Raw genomic sequence first — 19378 nt, forward strand, 5'->3', positions numbered from 1 at the left:
TTGTGACCCCTTTCCATGCTTTCCCATTTTCGTTGATGTTGATTTGGCTTCAGCCATCTTGGTTTATTTTTAGAACGGCCGCCATGTGACGTCAGGGGGGCTTGGCTGAATAACGATCGTTGATTGGCCAAATGTCAAGGTCGTTCTTAGCGTGCCGTGTGCACACTTGGGATGACGAAATTGATTTTGTGTGTTTACTTGGTTGAGTATTTGTTTATTTACGGGAAAAATATGCTTTATTTTCTTTGTTCCTCTCACCCCACATGCAAATAATATTTAAGCAACTATACCATGACTATAGCATTGCCAGTATGTATCGTTTTCATAGTCCATGCAGCGTGTTGACTGTATAAATGTGCACAAAGTTGCCGAATTTTGAACCTTGATTGTCGCAATTTGCCATGGGGCAAATTTTTGGGACATTAATTAGGCCTGATTGTCGATAATTGTCGACGTCGGCTTTTTAATTTTTATCGGTTGTCGACAATGAAAATGCTTGCCGATACCAGCGCTAGCTATTACATTTAAAACCCACACTACCCCTGTGGAAGATTTATCTAAAGTCTTCCACAGATGGAGTATGAGTTTTGAATAAAGTAGAGAATTGGGCAACTTCCATTTGAAATACTCACTCCAGTTGTGGACGATATAGGTAAAGCCATGATACAGAATTATTACACATAATTATTGCACCACCCCTGAGCGGCCTATGTGCACTGAAACGTATTTACAAGAAACATGCTCGCTACGCGATCATTTCCCGGATGTGAATAATCCATGAAAGAGATAATTGCTTTGAAAGATGAGAAAAGATGTTTTTATTACGGCAGTAGCGTCTGCTTTATTTATATGATAATCACTTTTTGTCAGTGCAGATCATTAAGGGCTCATATTGAAATACCCTACCACGCTTTCACACAGAAAGAAGGCAGGATTCCCCCCGCTAAGCCCACGCCTCAGGAAAGCTCGGTCATAAAACATATTATAATGATGGATTATATGCATCAGTGATACACCCTGCCTTTTGAAGTGGTCCATGACGCGAATGGGAAGAAAACAAACTGACTATGGCTCATCGCACAACCCAGGAAAGCGCTCCCTAATTTAAGTGGCTAATTGCAGTGTTATAATCACACAGGATTTTAACAAAAAAAGGCTAGCATAGGAAAGCTGCAGGATGGCGCACACCTTCCTGTGTAAGGGAATTTCAATATGAGTCCTAATAAAATTACGTATTTATAATCACCTTATGGAATGTCCCGAGCTCACACTATCCTCACTTTCTCTCTTAATTAAGTACTCTTAGCTATAATAATATGCTATTCCAGTTCAAATCCATACATGCCCTATGAAAGACATTACCTTAGTCTCCCACACAGGATGTGTTAATTTCAAATGGGGCTACCTGAATGGGTGACACCATTTGAAATTCACACTCCCTGTGTGGGAGTAGCATTCTAACCCCATGAGAACTACCTGCCTATTGGTCAAAAAGAAGTTTTCATTATCAATTGGACCAAACAGCAACATTGTTAGAATAATTTCACCACACAAAAAATTGGGGTGAATTATTTGTAACGCTCCATTCTGATTGGTGATTAAAGTGAAGTTATCATGTAATTGACTAATCAGAGGCAATGTTAGATTGGCAGGTAGTGCTCAGGGGGGTAATCACTTTTAGGGTGTTCTTGCTCACCAAATCACTGATAATCCCTTGAATGTTTATTGTATTTTGTTGTTATTCAGGTTTAGATCATGTGACTGAAATATTGAATGAAGCCGAGTCTCTGAACCCCAATTACCAGTGTGATGTATGCGACACTCTGTTGAACCATGGCAACTTATACAGCCATGTATCAGGTGTCAAACACAGACACAACTATATAGTAAGTAACTTTTCCAGATTTATCCACAAATTCCGATCTTGGGCCATAAATATTTTTTTAAATCTATTTTATTTATTAAATTTTTTTGTTTAACATTTCTGTAATTGGATGATATGTGACCGTACAGCACGAATGAGCCGTAAATGTCCTAAATTGTATTCTGAGTTACAGTGTAAAATGTGCATGAAGGTCGTATTCATCGGCACCTCAAGTTGCTTCGACAAGTATCTCATTTACATGTAGATAGTCAAACACCTTTTAAACCAATCAATAATCCTATTGTTGAAAAGGATAATAAGCTTCTACCTTCTACGTCTATAGAATTCTTAATAGCGCGGGTCTTTGTTTGCTTTGGTTAAATCCTGTTCAAGTGGTGGGTTCAATGACCACCAATTATGACTGTTTGATATTTATTACAAGCAATGTGGAGAAAGAGACATGTAGAAACGAAAAAAAGGTACCATTTTGTTGAAGGAGCAAAGTTCAACAAACCATAACCCCGCTTCTGGATATCATTTGAAGTCAAATTATATACCATTTTTAAGCTTATGATATATATTTTCTAAACACAAAATAAAACAAAATTGACCGGGGGTGAAATTTACGGCTCATTCGTCGTGTACAGTCACATATATTACCATCAAAAGAGCCAAGAAAATATAGGGGTGATACCCCGGACGTCAACTGGACATGTACCTGTGTTATATCTGAAGTAACTCAAACCTGATGTAACATGGGAAACAGAATCCATATAATAGCTGTTGATTGGCTGCTCATAGTCATCAACAGTACTAAACCCCTCCCACTTTGAATATGCTGATAATTAACACTACACCTAAGGCAAAATTAAAAAAAACATGTTTAGCATCCTGCCTTTTTTTTTTTTTTTTAAAGGAAGGAGGAGGAGGCCTATTTCAATGACAACTGTATAATAATAGAGTATTTCAGACAGGGTGAATATTGCATGCAGACGCACATACAAATGGACTATTTCCACCGCATGTACACGGTGACGCTAAAAAGCTGAAGATTTTTTTTCCCCGAAAAGATCATTAATTTTCCCACTTTTTCAGAACTTTTTTAAAAAAAAAAAAAAAAAGAAACAAGAAACGCAGGCAGCCTCTAAAAAGAAAGCGGGTGGGGACGCTAGGCATGAATTTTGCGTTTGCTTCTTTCCTGTACATGTGCTATACCTCAATGTTTGAGTATCAGTGCCGCCGACAAGAGGGGTTAAAAGGGGTGCATTACCGCCGGGCCCAGGGTCCTAGGGGGCCCGTAAAAAATAAAGAAAGCATACATGAATGGGTCCATAAAAGATTTCAGAACCGGGATGGTCCCTCTTTTCAATTAGCTCAGACACTTAATGTGCACAGGGATGACTCTTCCTATAAACAGGACTAACAGCTTTATGTGACTTTCGAACCATAAAACCTCACACATACACTACCTATATCTGCACATGCTAAGCAGTGTATTGGAGTGACAAGAAATTCTACAATTATATTCTGCAAAGTATAAACTGAACATAATTACAGGATTCTCGACCTTATAGGAACATTTAGAGAGAGGAAGAGAATTCTCACCTAAGGCAAGCCCAAGGCTCGAACTCATGCAGATGGTATTCTCCCGACAGACAGCGCAACACCTTAATCACCAAAATGGAGTTTTGCATATAATTCACCCCAATTTTTTTGTGTGGCAAAATTATTCTAACAATGTTGCTGATTGGTCCAAATGATATTGAGAACTTCTTTTTGGCCAATCGGCTGGTAGTTCTCATGGGGTTAAACTTGTGCCATTAGGTCATGGGTGCATTTCTGAAGCTTTTGCCGCACAAATTTTGAGGTTCTTAATTTGCAGGTATGAGAATTGTCAGTTTAAAAACTGAATTCATTTTTTTAAAGCCAAAATTTCCTCAACTTTATTAATTTCAGCCTATTTTTGGTACTTTTTCACGCAAATTTTCATTTTTTTCTCATTTTTTTTAGGAAAGTGCAGTCTCTAGCCTGAATTTGATTGTTTTGGGCTCCATTATTTTCAATTGGAAATTTCTACCCCATATTTTTGAAATTGGCATTATCCCTCTGCCCTCAAACACTTTGTTCCTACTGATGCATGATGTCTGACACTGTGTTACTACAGCAACCCAAGATCTTGTGCCTCTCTTTACCCAGGTTTGTAACTGGGCACCGGCTTATATGCTGGGAAGGTAAAAAAAAGCCTAGTGATTTATAGTGCAGGCACAACGCCTAGACGTTGATCCACAAGCCTCAGCACACTTTACAGGTTGTCGCTGGCCACTATGGCCCACATCATCCCACAAACCATTAAACAACATTAAACAACAATTCAGGGACTTTGCTGCTTCAAGAGCGCACACCCTAGACATTCCACAAATAACCTTCGCAACCAGGATCAGCTCCCCGAGTTTCGTACGGGTTACAACGAGACAAATTAGCAGTAAGTTCCTTGTCCAGGGGAAATTTCAAGCTAACTCAATTTTCGAACCCGCAACCTCTCGCACCATAGTCGAACGCCTTATCGATTGAGCTAACTTGACTGCTTAAATGTGAGGTGAGGCAGGATATTGTATTGAGGAGGAGTCTGGCTCCAACCAACACTATATGAGAGATAGACACTCTGTCCAGTCAGCCTAGGCAGGAAGCTTTACTTCTAAAATCACCCCAGTGTCATCAAATTGATCAAGGTTGGAATTTCTTTTAAGGGGGTACTACACCCCTGTGGTAAATTTGTGACTATTTTTCTTTTCTCAAAAATTAATAACATACTGGTAACAAAAGTTATGTATATTATTGGGGCAAGGAATCCAATTACTATACTGAAATTTCAGTGATTCAAGACAAGCGGTGCAGTAAATATGACAGGAAATGAGGTACATCCTAGCGGTACCTCATTTTCTATTACAAGTATCGAACCACTTGTCTTGGGTCACTGAAATTCCAGTGTAGTAATTGGATTCCTTGCCCCTATAATATACATAACTTTTGTTACCAGGGTGTTGTTAGTTTTTGAAAAAAATGCAAAAATAGTCACATATTTATTGAGGGGTGTAGTACCCCCTTAAAGCAGCTAAGAATTTTGTTGAAAATAAGGCTGAGAACACTAGCATGATGACTTCATAAGGAAAATTAAGTTCCAGGTCAGTTCAGTGTTTAAAATGACACCAATGATTATTATAATGTTTGCAGACTATGTTCCATCCTGAACTGAAAGAGGAACTGAGAAAGCAACGCAAAGAAGAGGAAGCAGAGGCCGTGGCACTGTTGGAAAGCGAAGACAGCAAAAAAGAGAGGACAGGCCACGACCGCACTGTATTCTTGCGCGAGATGGCGTTTAAGGTGGAAAGCCTGACTGGTAGAAAGAAGATGAAGAAAGAATTCATTCCAGATCCAAACAAGAAAAAACGTAAGTGGAAATTTGTGAAATGGGTACTAAAAAAGGGAGATTATAGCTTGGGATGGGCCAGTATATAGTCGGAGGACTTTTAGGTGGTTTTTGCTGTTACAACAAGTGTAGCATTTTCTATATTCTCTGTATTTTGTATATAATTGCAGTTATCTATATACTAAAATATTTGAAATATGCTTTACAAAAATAATAAGATATTATTTTCTCTCCCTTTACAGAACCACCAAAGCGTGCAAACCCAGATAGAAGTCAAGGTGGCAGAGGTCAAGGTGGCAGAGGTCAAGGTGGCAGAGGTCTAGGTGGCAGAGGTCAAGGTGGCAGAGGTCAAGGTGGCAGAGGTCAAGGTAGAGGCGCTCGGGAAAGACCAAGTGATTATGGAGGGGGCAGACGTGGAGCAAGGGGGGCTGGTAAGTCCAAGCAACAGTGAAACTATTCTACCTTATTACCATAACAAAACAGCTGGCATTGTTGACATGTTTCAGTTTATTTCACAAGTAAACAACTTCTACATGGGTAAAGCCAAATCATGTGGTGGAGACACTTCTACCATATTGAACCTAATAATGCCGCAGGCACTTAAGTCAGTCATTTTCAGGAAATGGAAGTATGCATCAACATGTAAAATAACGTAAGTCACAATCATCATAATCATGAACTGAAAGGGTTGGAAGGTAATTTTATTCAAACATTTTGATAGAAGTTAGGCCCATTGAAAAGTAGCCGCTTAGAGAGTTGTCATTCGAAAAATAATATATGGGGGGCGCTTATTATGGGATTGGGGGCGCTTATTATGGGATAAGTGTGTGTTACCTAGAATGCGATATTCCTGATTCCAAAAGAAAACAGTACTAAATTGAATTGAAATGGCCTTTTAAAGTTTTGTCACTTTTAAAACGGGACCTTCGCTCTATTCAGTTGCTTATAACTTTTCTTCTAGAGGTCATATTGGATTCAATGTGGTGTCATAATGTGCTGGATTAGATAGTGCATCTATTACAAAAACAAATGTATTCCAATATGGTTCAGTTTTGAAATTGTGATTATTTTTGCAAGTGTAAGGATACTTTTTTGGCGCAGTATATTTAGCTGTCTATTGATATCTTGCCAAAAATGAGTTATGTTTTATTCAATATTTCATCAGATTACGGCGGTTACGGTGGTGACCATGGTTACGGTGGTGAAGGTTATGGCAAGGATTACTATGGTGATGACTATTATGGTGATGACTACTATAGTAGACTGCCTCCAAGACCCAGAGGTAAGCTCTATTTTAAAATCAAATTCTTTAAAACTTATGTATACATAACATAAAATGTCATCCCTTTCAAGCATTCATGCAAAAAGAACAAGTAAATGTTTATTGTAAATGTGACTAATTCCTAATGGAATTGCTGACATTTATACGCCTAATTTCAATATGTTAATGAGAAAAATATGAGCTTTCACCTGATACCAAAATCTGCATTTTGATGGATTTAAGTGGGAGGATGAGGTTGTCAATCAGGTTACCCACCTTTAATTGACCTTTTCGGTAAATCCCATAAGCCTTTGCGAGTACACCTGGAATGTCGTCATTTGACGTCACCCCGACTTGCAATGCGCTGTAACGATGTTCGATAAACGATGTGCGCATTGGCGCAGATCGGCGTTACGTCAAATGACGACATCTCAGGTGTACTTGCAAAGGGTTATGGGATTTACCGAAAAGGTCAATTGGTCACTCCATGAATATATCACATAATTATGCCTCCACCGCGAGGCATACTGTTTTTGCACTGTCCGTCCTTCCGTGCTTCCGCCCTTCCGTGCTTTCGTCCGGTCCGGATGCTGTATCTCGGGCATGGATGGGCGGATTGACTTCACATTTACAGGATAGGAGGGTCATGGTCAAAAAACCCTGGATACTTTTTTTTGTTTTTTGGGGTTGAATGTCATATACTGAGGTCAAAGGTCATTTGAGGTCAACTTGTAAATTTGGTCTCATATGAACAGTTCAAATCCTATGGGCATGACACTTGGTGGGTATAGTCAACATTTGGAGCCAAATTTTTGGAAGGTTATTTTGGGGTCATCTGGGGTCACCCAGGGTCATCTAAGGTCAAATTAGTAAACACTGTCGTATGGGCATGACACTTGGTGGGTATAGTCAACATTTGGAGCCAATTTTTTGGAAGGTTATTTTGGGGTCATCTGGGGTCACCCAGGGGTCATCTGAGGTCAAATGAGTAAAAACTGTCGTATGGGCATGACACTTGGTGGGTATATTCAACATTTGGAGCCAAATTTTTGGAAGGTTATTTTAGGGTCATCTGGGGTCACCCAGGGGTCATCTGAGGTCAAATTAGTAAAAACTGCCGTATGGGCATGAAACTTGGTGGGTACCATCAACATTGAGGGCTGAATTTTTGGAAGGTCATTTTGGGTCAGCTGGGGTCACCTAGTGGTCATCTGAAGTCAAATTAGGAAAGACTGTCGTATAATTCTGTATACACTATGTGACTCTTATTTTTGCCCATTGTTTACCACTTAAATCGCCCCATGGTGGAGGCATCCCATTCGACGCCTTGCGTCGAAAACACCCACCGAGAACCGCGAATGCTGAGAACCGCGAAAGCCGAGAACCGCTCTAGTTAATCAATAAAAATGCTGTAAGAAAATTTTTATACAAAAAAAATTATTTAAAAAAAAAATGGAAAAAAAGCAGCAGTCCTCATATCAGGGGATTATACTACTCCCCATTCCAGAAAATTCCAGCATTAATTTTTTGTGATTAAAAAATGTTATCAAATTCTGCCAAATGAAACATAGCTCAATCCTAATTATTTAATTAGAACTGACTGGAGATTAGGGATGTGTTATTCCGCTTATTTTCCTACACGCTTCTATCAGTACATAAGGTAAAATTCAAGAAAGTCAACAGCCCAAACATGTCAGAAACTATGCATTATTTCGATGTATTAGTGTTAAATAATGAATGTTTTGAGCAAGTTTCATGTCTATTATTAAGGTCGTCTTCAGATTTTGTTACTTTCAAGTGTTGATTAGCATTGAAAAATGGAAAATTGAAGGTTGAAAATGACTTGCGTGTTACACGCTTACCACATTTGCTAAACGCTTAACGGATCATGCGTATGCTTAACTGTACATGCGTTTAACATTCCCATGCCTACTGGCGATAAAAGAAAAAGTTCACTATTTTACTAATTTCTTGGATAAAAAAGACCCCAAAACACGCATTTTCAGCATGGGTTCTGACTACCAAGTCACAAATATCTGAGACTTGGAACAAGTCGAAGCATTCAAAATTGTGTGTTTAATTTTCACTTTCTTGTGTTACTTTCATTGAATGATTGGTTATCAGAATGAAACCTGTCTTTTCTAAAAATTAGAATGCATACATTGAAATTAGACTTTGTACAAGTCTTTAGACTGGATTGTCACATCATATAAAAAACACCCTAAAAATGCATGTTTTTGTCCCGTAATTCATAATATTTGGCCAAATAGGGACATTTAACTTTTATTGCCAGTTAGAATTAAATGAATAATTAGGATTGAGCTGTTTTTTCATTTGCCAGAAAGTAGATAATATTGTTTTAATCTGTATTTTTCTGGAAGGGAGAGTAGTATAATGTAAAAGTGGAAATTTTCACACATTTTGAACCGTTTCCTTTTTAAATTCACGATTCTCAGTTTTGTTGCATTGTCATAAACACAGAAGGAATATATTCGTGCATTGTTATTTTCAAGGGTAGCAATTTGGGGAGGCGAAAAGGACAAATATAAATGTAGTGCTAAAATTTCCACTTTTGGTTTGTCTCAAGTTGAGTAGTGATGTAGGTGCATATTTCGCTTGTCACAGTACCGAAGTGTGACGTCATAAAATTTTCTTTTTGCATTTCAGCATTTTCATGACCCTATTTCAGTAGAACATGATGAAAAACATCCACAGTCCAAATTTGGTGGGAATCGGATCATGAGGGCCCGAGATATGGCTGCATGAATACCTAATTAGCCCTATTGAAATCAGTGTAAATTGGCCTGGTTCATAACTGATTGGAACCAGGCCAATTTACACTGATTTCATCGGGGCTAATTAGGGATTCATGCGGCAATATCTCGGCCCCCATGATCCGATTCCCACCAAATTTGGACTGTGGATATTTTTCATCTTGCTCCACCGATACATGGTATTCAAAACGCTGAAATGCAAAAAAAGTTTTCTGTGACGTCATCACTTCGGTACTCTATTGAATCGTGTGTGTAAAATTAATCGTGCAGCGCATACATGCACACAGACATGGGCAGCTTGTTAGCATGCTTGCAACGCAATCGCTAAAAAGCTTTGATGTCACTACCGAACTTGAGGTGAACCAAAGAATATACTGTATGGTAAATGGCATAGGGAATGGTGAAAGGATGAACCAAAGAATATACTGTATAGACGGTTACCCGTATTTGGCGGTTCTTGGCTGTCGCGATTGTAAACCTGGCTGATGGTGACTGTACCCATAGGACAGTTTTTACTAATTTGACCTCAGATGACCCCTTGTGACCTCAAAAATTACCTTCCAAAATTTGGCTCTAAATGTTGACTGTACCCACCACGTTTCATGCCCATACGCCAGTTTTTAGTAATTTGACCTTGGATGACCCCAAAATTACCGTCAAAAAATTTGACCCTAAAAGTTGACTGTACCCACCAAGTTTCATGGCCATACGACATTCTTTACTATTTTGACCTCAGATGACCCCTAGGTGACCCTGGATGAGCCCAAAATGACCGTCCAAAAATTTGACTCTAAAAGTTGACTGTACCCACCAAGTTTCATGCCCATACGACAGTTTTTACTAATTTGACCTTATATGACCCCTGGATGACCTCGGGTGATCTTGGCCCACTTACCAAACAAACTTGTTCTGTCTGAGGTCCAGATGCACCCACCCACCAAGTTTGAGGAACGTGCGACCCTAGTCTCTGAGAAAATAGGCGGAAAACAGTTTTTACCAATTTGACCTCAGATGACCCCTGGGTAACCTTGACCCACTAACCAATACAAACTTGTTCCGTCTTAGGTCAAGATGCACCTACCCACCTTGCATGCCCATATGACAGTTTTTACTAATTTGACCCCTGGATGACCTCGGGTGACCTTGACCCACTAACCAATACAAACTTGTTCTGTCTGGGGTCAAGCTGCACCCACCCACCAAGTTTGAGGAACGTGCGACCCCTAGTCTCCGAGAAAATAGGCGGACAGACAGAGGCACAGAAGCACAGAGTCACAGAAGCACAGAGTCACAGACTATGCGTATTATTATATAGAAGGCGGTTACCCGTATTTGGCGGTTCTCGGCTGTCACGATTACCTGGCTGATGGTGACTGTACTCACCAAGTGTTATGCCCATAGGACAGTTTTACTAATTTGACCTCAGATGACCCCTTGTGACCTCGAAATGACCTTCCAAAATTTGGCTCTAAATGTTGACTGTACCCACCACGTTTCATGCCCATACGACAGTTTTTAGTAAGTTGACCTTAGATGACCTCAAAATGACCGTCCAAAAATTTGATTCTAAAAGTTGACTGTACCCACCAAGTTTCATGCGCATGCGTCATTTTTTTACTAATTTGACCTCAGATGACCACGGATGACCCCAAAATGACCGTCCAAAAATTTGACTCTAAAAGTTGACTGTACCCACAAAGTTTCATGCCCATACGATAGTTTTACTAATTTGACCTCAGATGACCCCTGGATGACCTCGGGTGATCTTGGCCCACTAACTGAAACAAACTTGGTCTGTCTGAGGTCCAGATGCACCCATCCACCAAGTTTGAGGAACGCGAACAGTTTACTAATTTGACCTCAGATGACCCCTGAGTGACCTTGACCCACTAATCAATACAAACTTGTTCTGTCCTAGGTCAAGATGCACCTACCCACCAAGTTTCATGCCCATATGACAGTTTTTACTCATTTGACCCCTAGATGACCTCTGGTGACCTTGACTCACTAACCAATACAAACTTGTTCTGTCCCGGGTCAAGACGCACACCCGTCAAGTTTGACCCCCAGTCTCCGAGAAAAACAGTTTTTACTAATTTGACCCCTGGATGACCTTGGGTGACCTTGACCCACTAACCAATATAAACTCGTTCTTCCTCATACCAAGCTACACCCACCCACCAAGTTTGAGGAACGCGCGACCCCCGGTCTCCGAGAAAAGAGGCGGACAGACAGACAGATGTACAAACAGATGTACAAACAGACGTACAGATCTGGTGTTGGCTCTAAATGTTGACTGTACCCACCACGTTTCATGCCCATACAACAGTTTTTAGTAATTTGACCTTGGATGACCCCAAAATGACCGTCCAAAAATTTGACTCTAAAAGTTGACTGTACCCACCAAGTTTCATGCCCATACGATAGTTTTTACTAATTTGACCTCGGATGACCCCTGGATGACTTCGGGTGATCTTGGCCCACTAACTGAAACAAACTTGTTCTGTCTGAGGTCCAGATGCACCCACCCACCAAGTTTGAGGAACGTGCAACCCCTAGTCTCCGAAAAAATAGGCGGAAAACAGTTTTTACTAATTTGACCTCAGATGACCCCTGGGTGACCTTGACCCACTAATCAATACAAACTTGTTCTGTCTTAGGTCAAGATGCACCTACCTACCAAGTTTCATGCCCATATGACAGTTTTTACTAATTTGACCCCTAGATGACCTCTGGTGACCTTGACCCACTAACCAAAACAAACTTGTTCTGTCCCGGGTCAAGACGCACCCACCCGTCAAGTTTGAGGAACGTGTGACCCCCAGTCTCCGAGAAAAACAGTTTTTACTAATTTGACCCCTGGATGACCTTGGGTGACCTTGACCCACTAACCAATATAAACTGGTTCTTCCTCATACCAAGCTGCACCCACCCACCAAGTCTGAGGCACGTGCGACCCCCGGTCTCCGAGAAAATAGGCGGACAGACAGACAGACAGAGGCACAGAGTCACAGAAGCACAGAGTCACAGACTACCAGTATTATTATATAGATGGTAAATGGCATAGGGAATGGTGAAAGGATGAAAATAAGTTCATTTATGGAGACTATGTTGAATGGCTGTTGTGTTTTGATTTCTATTTGTAGACCTGTATGATGATTATGCCAGAGAGGCCTTAAGGAGCTATGATAGATATGATGATGGTAAGTTATAGGACGTCAATACAATTCCCTGTAGCTGCCAAGCGTCAACTGTCGATCCGAAGATCAAACAAATTTGACTGCTTTATTGGACCACCATAATTGTGTTTGGGACCCCAATTTTGTTGAATTTCCTGTATGCTTACAGTTCCTTTTGGCTCCACGCTAACCATGTTCAAAACTGTTGGGTGCCCATTATTTGATACAGCCTGTAGTAACCAATCATTAGCTGAGAATTAAAACAACAACTAACAAATTGGTGTTTTTAAGCTAACAGCTTTTTAAAGGACTTTCTTAATTCTATGGACCAATCAGCAACATTGTTATAATAATTTCACCACACAAAACAATTGGAGGGGGGAGAGAATTATTTGAAAAGCTCCATTCTGATTGGTGATTAAAGTGAAGATATCACATAATTGACCAATCAGAGGTAATGTTAGATCGGCTGGTAGTGCTCAGGAGGGTAACATTTTTTGATATTTTTTCTTCTCTGAAATACCTACATAAAAAGAAGAGATCGCCTGTCTTTGAGATTAATAAATCCTATTAGATTTGCTCAAAATTCCTAATGCCCAGGGCATATAGAATTAAGAGATGCCTATCTTGACATCGTCACTGGGCAGGAAAAACTTCATATGTGACATGATCAAGGGGAATGAGTCACATGTCGACTCTGGTCCAAAATGAGTTTTACATATTTTGTAAAGAGGACATTTAGAGCTTTCTGAAACTGAATACCCCATGTTGATACGACTTTTCTTTGCAAAGTTACATCAATTTATCAATCGCTAAAAGCACTATAAAACAAAAGCATTTTAACACTTTCTTTGCCAATATCCCAAAATTAATATTAACGACATCCGACTCATTTCCCTTGATCGTGTCACATATGTGCTTTTGGCCCTTGAACATGGATAAAGCCTGGTAGGTGTAGACTTTATATTGAAGAGATTGCTTCATCCATGTTCAAGGGCCAAAAGTACATTCAGGAAACACCTCATATGTGACCCTCAGCACAACTGAGCCCGGATGTCGCCAGTGCCTCTATTGAGATATGCTCCATTGAACTTAACAATAAACAATAGGAAACAAAGGATTTATTGACTGTTTTATTGATTTTTCACTACTTAAATGTCAAGTACTATAGACATGATATACATCATTTTAAAGCTAATTTCAAGCAGAATATTTTGGTTGAATATCTCAAAAATGATGATTGGCGACTTCGGGCTCAGTTGTGCTGAGGGGTCACATATTTACTTTTGGCCCTTGAAAATGGATAAAGCCTTGTAGGTGTAGACTTTATATTGAATGGTTTGCTTCATCCATGTTCAAGGGCAAAACGTACAAATACGGTTTTTCCTGCCCAGTGACGACATGCAGTATCTAGCTAATATTCATTACAGGGTTCAGTTACAAGTAAATAATATAGTTTGGGATATTGAATTTTGAATGCCTAAAAAAGTAGCAACGTTGATATGTTATTTTATCATTTTAAATGTTAACAATTTGGAGAAATGGTAATGTTGTATTATTTTGGCACATGTGACAGGTAAGCTTACAGAATACACACAACAGATGCGATGCTATAAAAATTGAAATCTGAGCCAGGTTTTTACGAGCTCGGCGGTGAAAATTCTCATCGCGGGGTGGATATTTTGGTCCGCAATGGAGTTGGATTTTGTTCAACTTTTTTGCATCGCGCTGCGATATCGCAGCCGTGCATGGTTGTGATTGGCTGCTGGAAAATAAAGGTCGGTAGAATGACCATAAAAGGAGGTGCGGACCCCACATGTTTTTAAAACATCGCAGCATCGCGTGATGAAATTGAAATATACATTTTACTTTCATCGTGCAATGCTGTGATGTTATAAAAGTATCGCAGCATTGCATCGCACTGTGATGTGGAGTCTGAATGGGACTTTACTCTGTGATTCCATGATATCATAGGGGGTTTAAATCGAGATGCCATTAACTTCAAAGTCACCAATTTGTTAGTTAGATCATTGTAATTCTCAGTCCATGCAATTAATATTGAGTGCATTATGGGTAACAATCATGCTATTTTACCTATCTGTTCCGTAGAAGTACGTGCTGATCCACGCGATGCCATCAGAAATCGGATGAGAAGAGCAAGTGGAGGACGTCCAGACCCGTATGGAGATTACGCTAGACTGCCGCGAAGAAGACCTGCTCCGCAAAGGTTAGTACTGCAATGTTTAGTTTGACCCAAGTATGTAAAGACACTAGTTTGTGAACAAAAAAAGTATTCAACCAATCAATTTGTGGTAATTTGAACACATACTCAGTGTGGATTCCGCATTCAATACACTGTACTCAGGAAGTACAATGTGGAAAATATTATTGGTGTGAACACAGGCCTTGTTGACAATTCGCCTGTCTGAAATCAAATTAAAACTCTGAAGAGATGTGCCCGATCGGGCAAGACTAAATTAAAACCAATTAAAGCTTGATGATGCAAAACAGAGTATTTCTGTCAAACTAGCATTTTCACAGAAGTACAAAGCAAAACCTCTTGAAATGGGACTCAAATTTTTCCGATGCAAGGCACTCATTCCTCACAATTTATTGTTAACAAGCTTCCACTATTTATCCATTATTTTAAGGCAATGAAAAAAACCCACTACAGACGGATGGACCTTTCAAATAGGGTCAGTTGGTCAGATCTTTTTTTTGCAAATGACCTTAAAAATACTGAAATCTATAAATATTTTGAAATATTTAAACATTCTAAATATGGGTTGGCATTCATTTGTTACACAGGAAAATTGTTTTCCCCCTATTTCAGAAAATCTGGCCGGTACGAAGAACAGGGTTGTTTTTTTGTCGCCTGAGTAATAAAAAGTAATAGAGCCATTTTTTTCTTTGATATATGACAGTATTGATGACTACTTGTTTGAAACCGTGGCAAGACAATCAGCGGCCAAAGAGAAAGACATGAGTGATGCTTCTCTTTTGGCAGAATTCGAGAAGCGTTTCGGAAAGCGTATTAAGCTTGGTGATGACAGTAACACGATTGTGCTTGCTAGTGGTGGTAGCAGTCAGGCGCAGGTTAGTGGTGGTTAATAATAACATTTATTTAAATTATTTGCAAAATACAAAAGTAACAAAATAACAGTACATTTACACACTTCATATTTCGGAGCGATTGCCGAATAGGGTGCAACTCTTATTACAAGACTGTCCTACCCAAATCCTTATCCTAAACCCCGTAAATGAGGACTGGACTGAAGTTGCACCCTATTCGGTAATTGTACCCACATTTCTTACACATGACATAGAAACTTATTAGAAAACAATTAGAAATCAAAAAACAAAATTCTCATCTGGGGCTATAAAACTTTGTTGGTGGCTTTACTGCTATAATTCATCAGATGCATGTAGAACTTGGAAAATAATGAATTTAAAGCTTAAATCTAAAAAAATTGTAATTATCTGCGAGATATATTGTAATTATAAAATACTGTAAAACAAGTTCATTAAATTGCCGCAAAATTACATTTGTAAAAATACACTTGTAACTTTGTGTGAACCATGATTTGTACCCCACAAAGAAATTGTACCCCATAAGTTATTACTGCAACTTACACAGCACCCCGCAAGGATGCACACCCATACCCCCACACTTCTGCCTGCATTTGGTAGATTTGACCTGAAAAAATGATGAAATGTCCAAAAAGAAGTCCTCTTTACATAATGTACATGTTCCAGCCAGTTCCCAGTATTATTACTATTAACAAAGAGATATTATTACTATTATTATGTTATCATTTCAGGTCAAGTCGGAATCCTACTCATCGCAACCTGCGCCCCGGGGTATCTTAAAGTCGCCAGGTGCTGGCAGCAGCGGTTTATCATCGGGCATGTTTGGCAGCAGTGCGACATCTTCCAAATATGGTAGCGGTGATTACGCAAGTGATTCTTATGGATCGGGGACGACGGGGGAGACATCCCAAGTTTATGATTATGGATATGGTGCGTCATCATCAACGGCTTCATGGAGTGGTTCTTATGGTTATCAGTAGGTGTACGTTACAGCCTTTAAACAAATTGTTTGTCATGACCAGACTGACCCAAAACATTGGCTCAAAAGTGTGGTTGTTTTTTATTTTCAGCAAAAAATTTTTCCTGAACTAACTGTTGTTTTGCACACAAAAGAAAACTATTTAATTATGTACTTTTTAAATAAATTTATTCTCAGTATTCATATTTTGCATAATTTTGGCTACTTTTTTTTCATTGTATTAACCGATAGTGCACAATGTGTCACTTATTATTATTAAATAGTTTTAGTTTAAAAAATGGTGATGTGGGCAGTGGGGAAGGGATGGACCAGCCGTTCTTATTCTTGTGGGCTTGTGACAGGCCTAAGTCCTCATCTATACTGTGTTTCACCTGGAGTTTGGTAGTGACGTTAGTTAATATGCAAGCATGCCAAAGGCAAACTGCCACCTGTGTATGCGTGTGTATAATATGCAAGCCTCTGACAGTGAATTTGCTAGTCTGCATGCCAAATTGTCCAGTCTGATTTTCCCAGATGATTCCCGCTCATGTTTTGACTGCACTCCAGCACCCCAGTACACTCAGGGGCCGTCATTGTTGGTGGTGGGGTGCTGACATAAACTATTGCCAAGTCTTACATATAGAATGTGTAAATTGAGGTTAATTCTCGCGATCGTGATTGAAATAGTATTTGTTTGTTTTCTTGGCTGGGATCGCAGAATTGTTGGTCCATTTGATGTATTTAATAAATAAAGTTCATGGATGCGCTAAAAAAACATTCATAATAGAATTTGAAAAAAAATACACTAGAGTAGGCTTGAAAAAGTCTTTCTGTGGATTCAGCAAGCATCAAATTTCCGGGCTGTGGATGCAGTAAGCGACAAATTTCCGATAACGTGGAGCATCATATGCGATACAGCCGGTAGATATTACGGTAATGTTCCAGGATACGCAGTGGCAGGATAATGGCAGCTTTCATATCTTTACATACTATTTTTCTAGCTGTCATATCCAAATTGATTAATCCCTGGTGTGTTGTATTAGGTTAATTACACACTGCAACCAGGGAAATGCATTCCTATGTCACTACCAAACTTGAGCTAAACGAAGTTATGTGCACTGAAGTGGAGGTTCAGGTTTAAAAAAACGAGGTGAGTCATAGTTTGTCTGCAAAAAACAATGATCAGCTATATTTTATTCTTAAACACTTGAGAACGTTCCTGCAATCTCATTGGTTCTTACCCGTGTGATATGACACGATATCACACGGGTCAGGGTGTGTGCATCAACGCGATACGCGTGCTTGCTATTTGAACCAATCGGAGGCGCATAGCAACAACGGGACTGATCGATTTTAAGCCCTAGGTAGTTCCTTGTAAAATGTAGAATTTAATTTGATTAAAATTTGTAATACTTATGATATTTCTATTTCTGTTTAAGAATGTGAATAAAGGTATTGTTTTTAGCCGCTGCCGTGCACCTATCGTCTCATATAACACGGGCGACATCATTATTTTTGGCGTAAAACAACTTGGCTTCGCCTCATTGTTTTACTTAAAATAATGATGTCGCCTGTGTTATATGAGACAATAGATTCAAAGCATGTGATTGTTTGCATTCTGGCCAAAAAATATGCGCTGCACTGTATGCGCAAATCATTATAACCATTCAAACTAAAGATGCAAATTTGATTTCAAGGTATTGCCGAGAAATGACGGAGGTACAATTAAGTGGCCTCATCTGTGAGCGTCAAACCAAGATGGCGGATTCAGCATAGCGTCACTGGGCGGGAAAAACCTCATATTTACTATTGGCCCTTGAAAATGGATAAAGCCTTATAGGTGTAGACTTTATATTGAATGGTTTGCTTCATCCATGTTCAAGGGCAAAAAGTATATAATGTGACACAATCTGCTCCATGGGGGCCAAAGGAGGCATTTTTGAAAATTGAGTTATTATAATTGTGGTAACATTATACCTATTATAAGGTTATCTTATACTGAAAACACCAAAGGTCTAGCAGACTTGGTTCTAAAGTTATGAGGTTTAAGTGATGTGTATTTTCTTATGTATTTTGTTGTTTTTTACCCCATATTTTTGCCTTTATCTCTGTTTCAAATTTGCCGCCTTTGGCCCCCATGGACCAGATCGTGTCACATATTAGGTTTTCCCCCGCTTTACGTGTATGCATTTTTGAGTCGGTAATCTTTGAATAATATGCTTGGTTACATGTGACAGCAGTGTGGTCGGTGTAGGATATTTTATATGTTGTATAGTTGATAAGTGGTAAAATGTGTGTCTTTTTAATACAAAAATATTGCTGGTTTAAGTTGATTTTTGTGGTTTAGTAGAGTTATATCAAATTCAAGATGCAAATTCAATTTCAAGGTATTGTATTCTGCTGAGTGTAGTTTCAAATGAATTGACCGTATAGTCGATAGGTGAAGAATTTTGTTCTGCGTACTTTGATATCTCAGTTGGCACGATGCGACTTATTTCCAATAAGGGACCGTTCACAAACACTTGTAAGGGGGGGCCTGATGCAAAAAGGGGGCCTGAAAATGTTTGACCCTCCGAAGGGGGGGCCCTGAAAAAAAATGCCCACAAATTTTCCTTTAAAAATTGAGTTTATATGCTTTTCTATGGGGTTGACCCATGATTTTCATGTCAAAAAGGGGGGCCCCTGAAATTTTTGAGGTCTCTAAAGGGGGGGCCCAAAAAAATTTTCGCGATGAAATTTTTTTGCATCAGGCCCCCCCCCTTACAAGTGTTTGTGAACGGTCCCTAAGTAATACTCATTTGAATGACAAAAGGGTAGAGTTTCAA

At 39.4% G+C, this 19378-nt stretch overlaps 1 protein-coding gene across 2 annotated transcripts in view; it reads left to right on the top strand.

Annotated features, from left to right (window-relative positions):
* LOC140160896 (uncharacterized) overlaps window positions 1-19099 on the top strand; it is a 51587-nt gene extending 32488 nt beyond the window's left edge. Inside the window, exons 9-16 of one of the 2 annotated variants that reach the window (XM_072184230.1) lie at window positions 1747-1886; window positions 5096-5312; window positions 5534-5722; window positions 6457-6573; window positions 12473-12529; window positions 14615-14732; window positions 15430-15601; window positions 16327-19098. In XM_072184230.1, the coding sequence (XP_072040331.1) occupies window positions 1747-1886; window positions 5096-5312; window positions 5534-5722; window positions 6457-6573; window positions 12473-12529; window positions 14615-14732; window positions 15430-15601; window positions 16327-16575 (1259 nt within the window). In that variant the 3' untranslated portion in view covers window positions 16576-19098. Of the gene's footprint in view, window positions 1-1746; window positions 1887-5095; window positions 5313-5533; window positions 5723-6456; window positions 6574-12472; window positions 12530-14614; window positions 14733-15429; window positions 15602-16326 lie in introns of both variants that reach the window. The other variant, XM_072184231.1, reaches the window with a different exon arrangement.
* Window positions 19100-19378: the final 279 nt, after the last annotated feature.

This window comes from Amphiura filiformis, chromosome 9, assembly GCF_039555335.1.
Source record: "Amphiura filiformis chromosome 9, Afil_fr2py, whole genome shotgun sequence".
NCBI lineage: Eukaryota > Metazoa > Echinodermata > Ophiuroidea > Amphilepidida > Amphiuridae > Amphiura > Amphiura filiformis.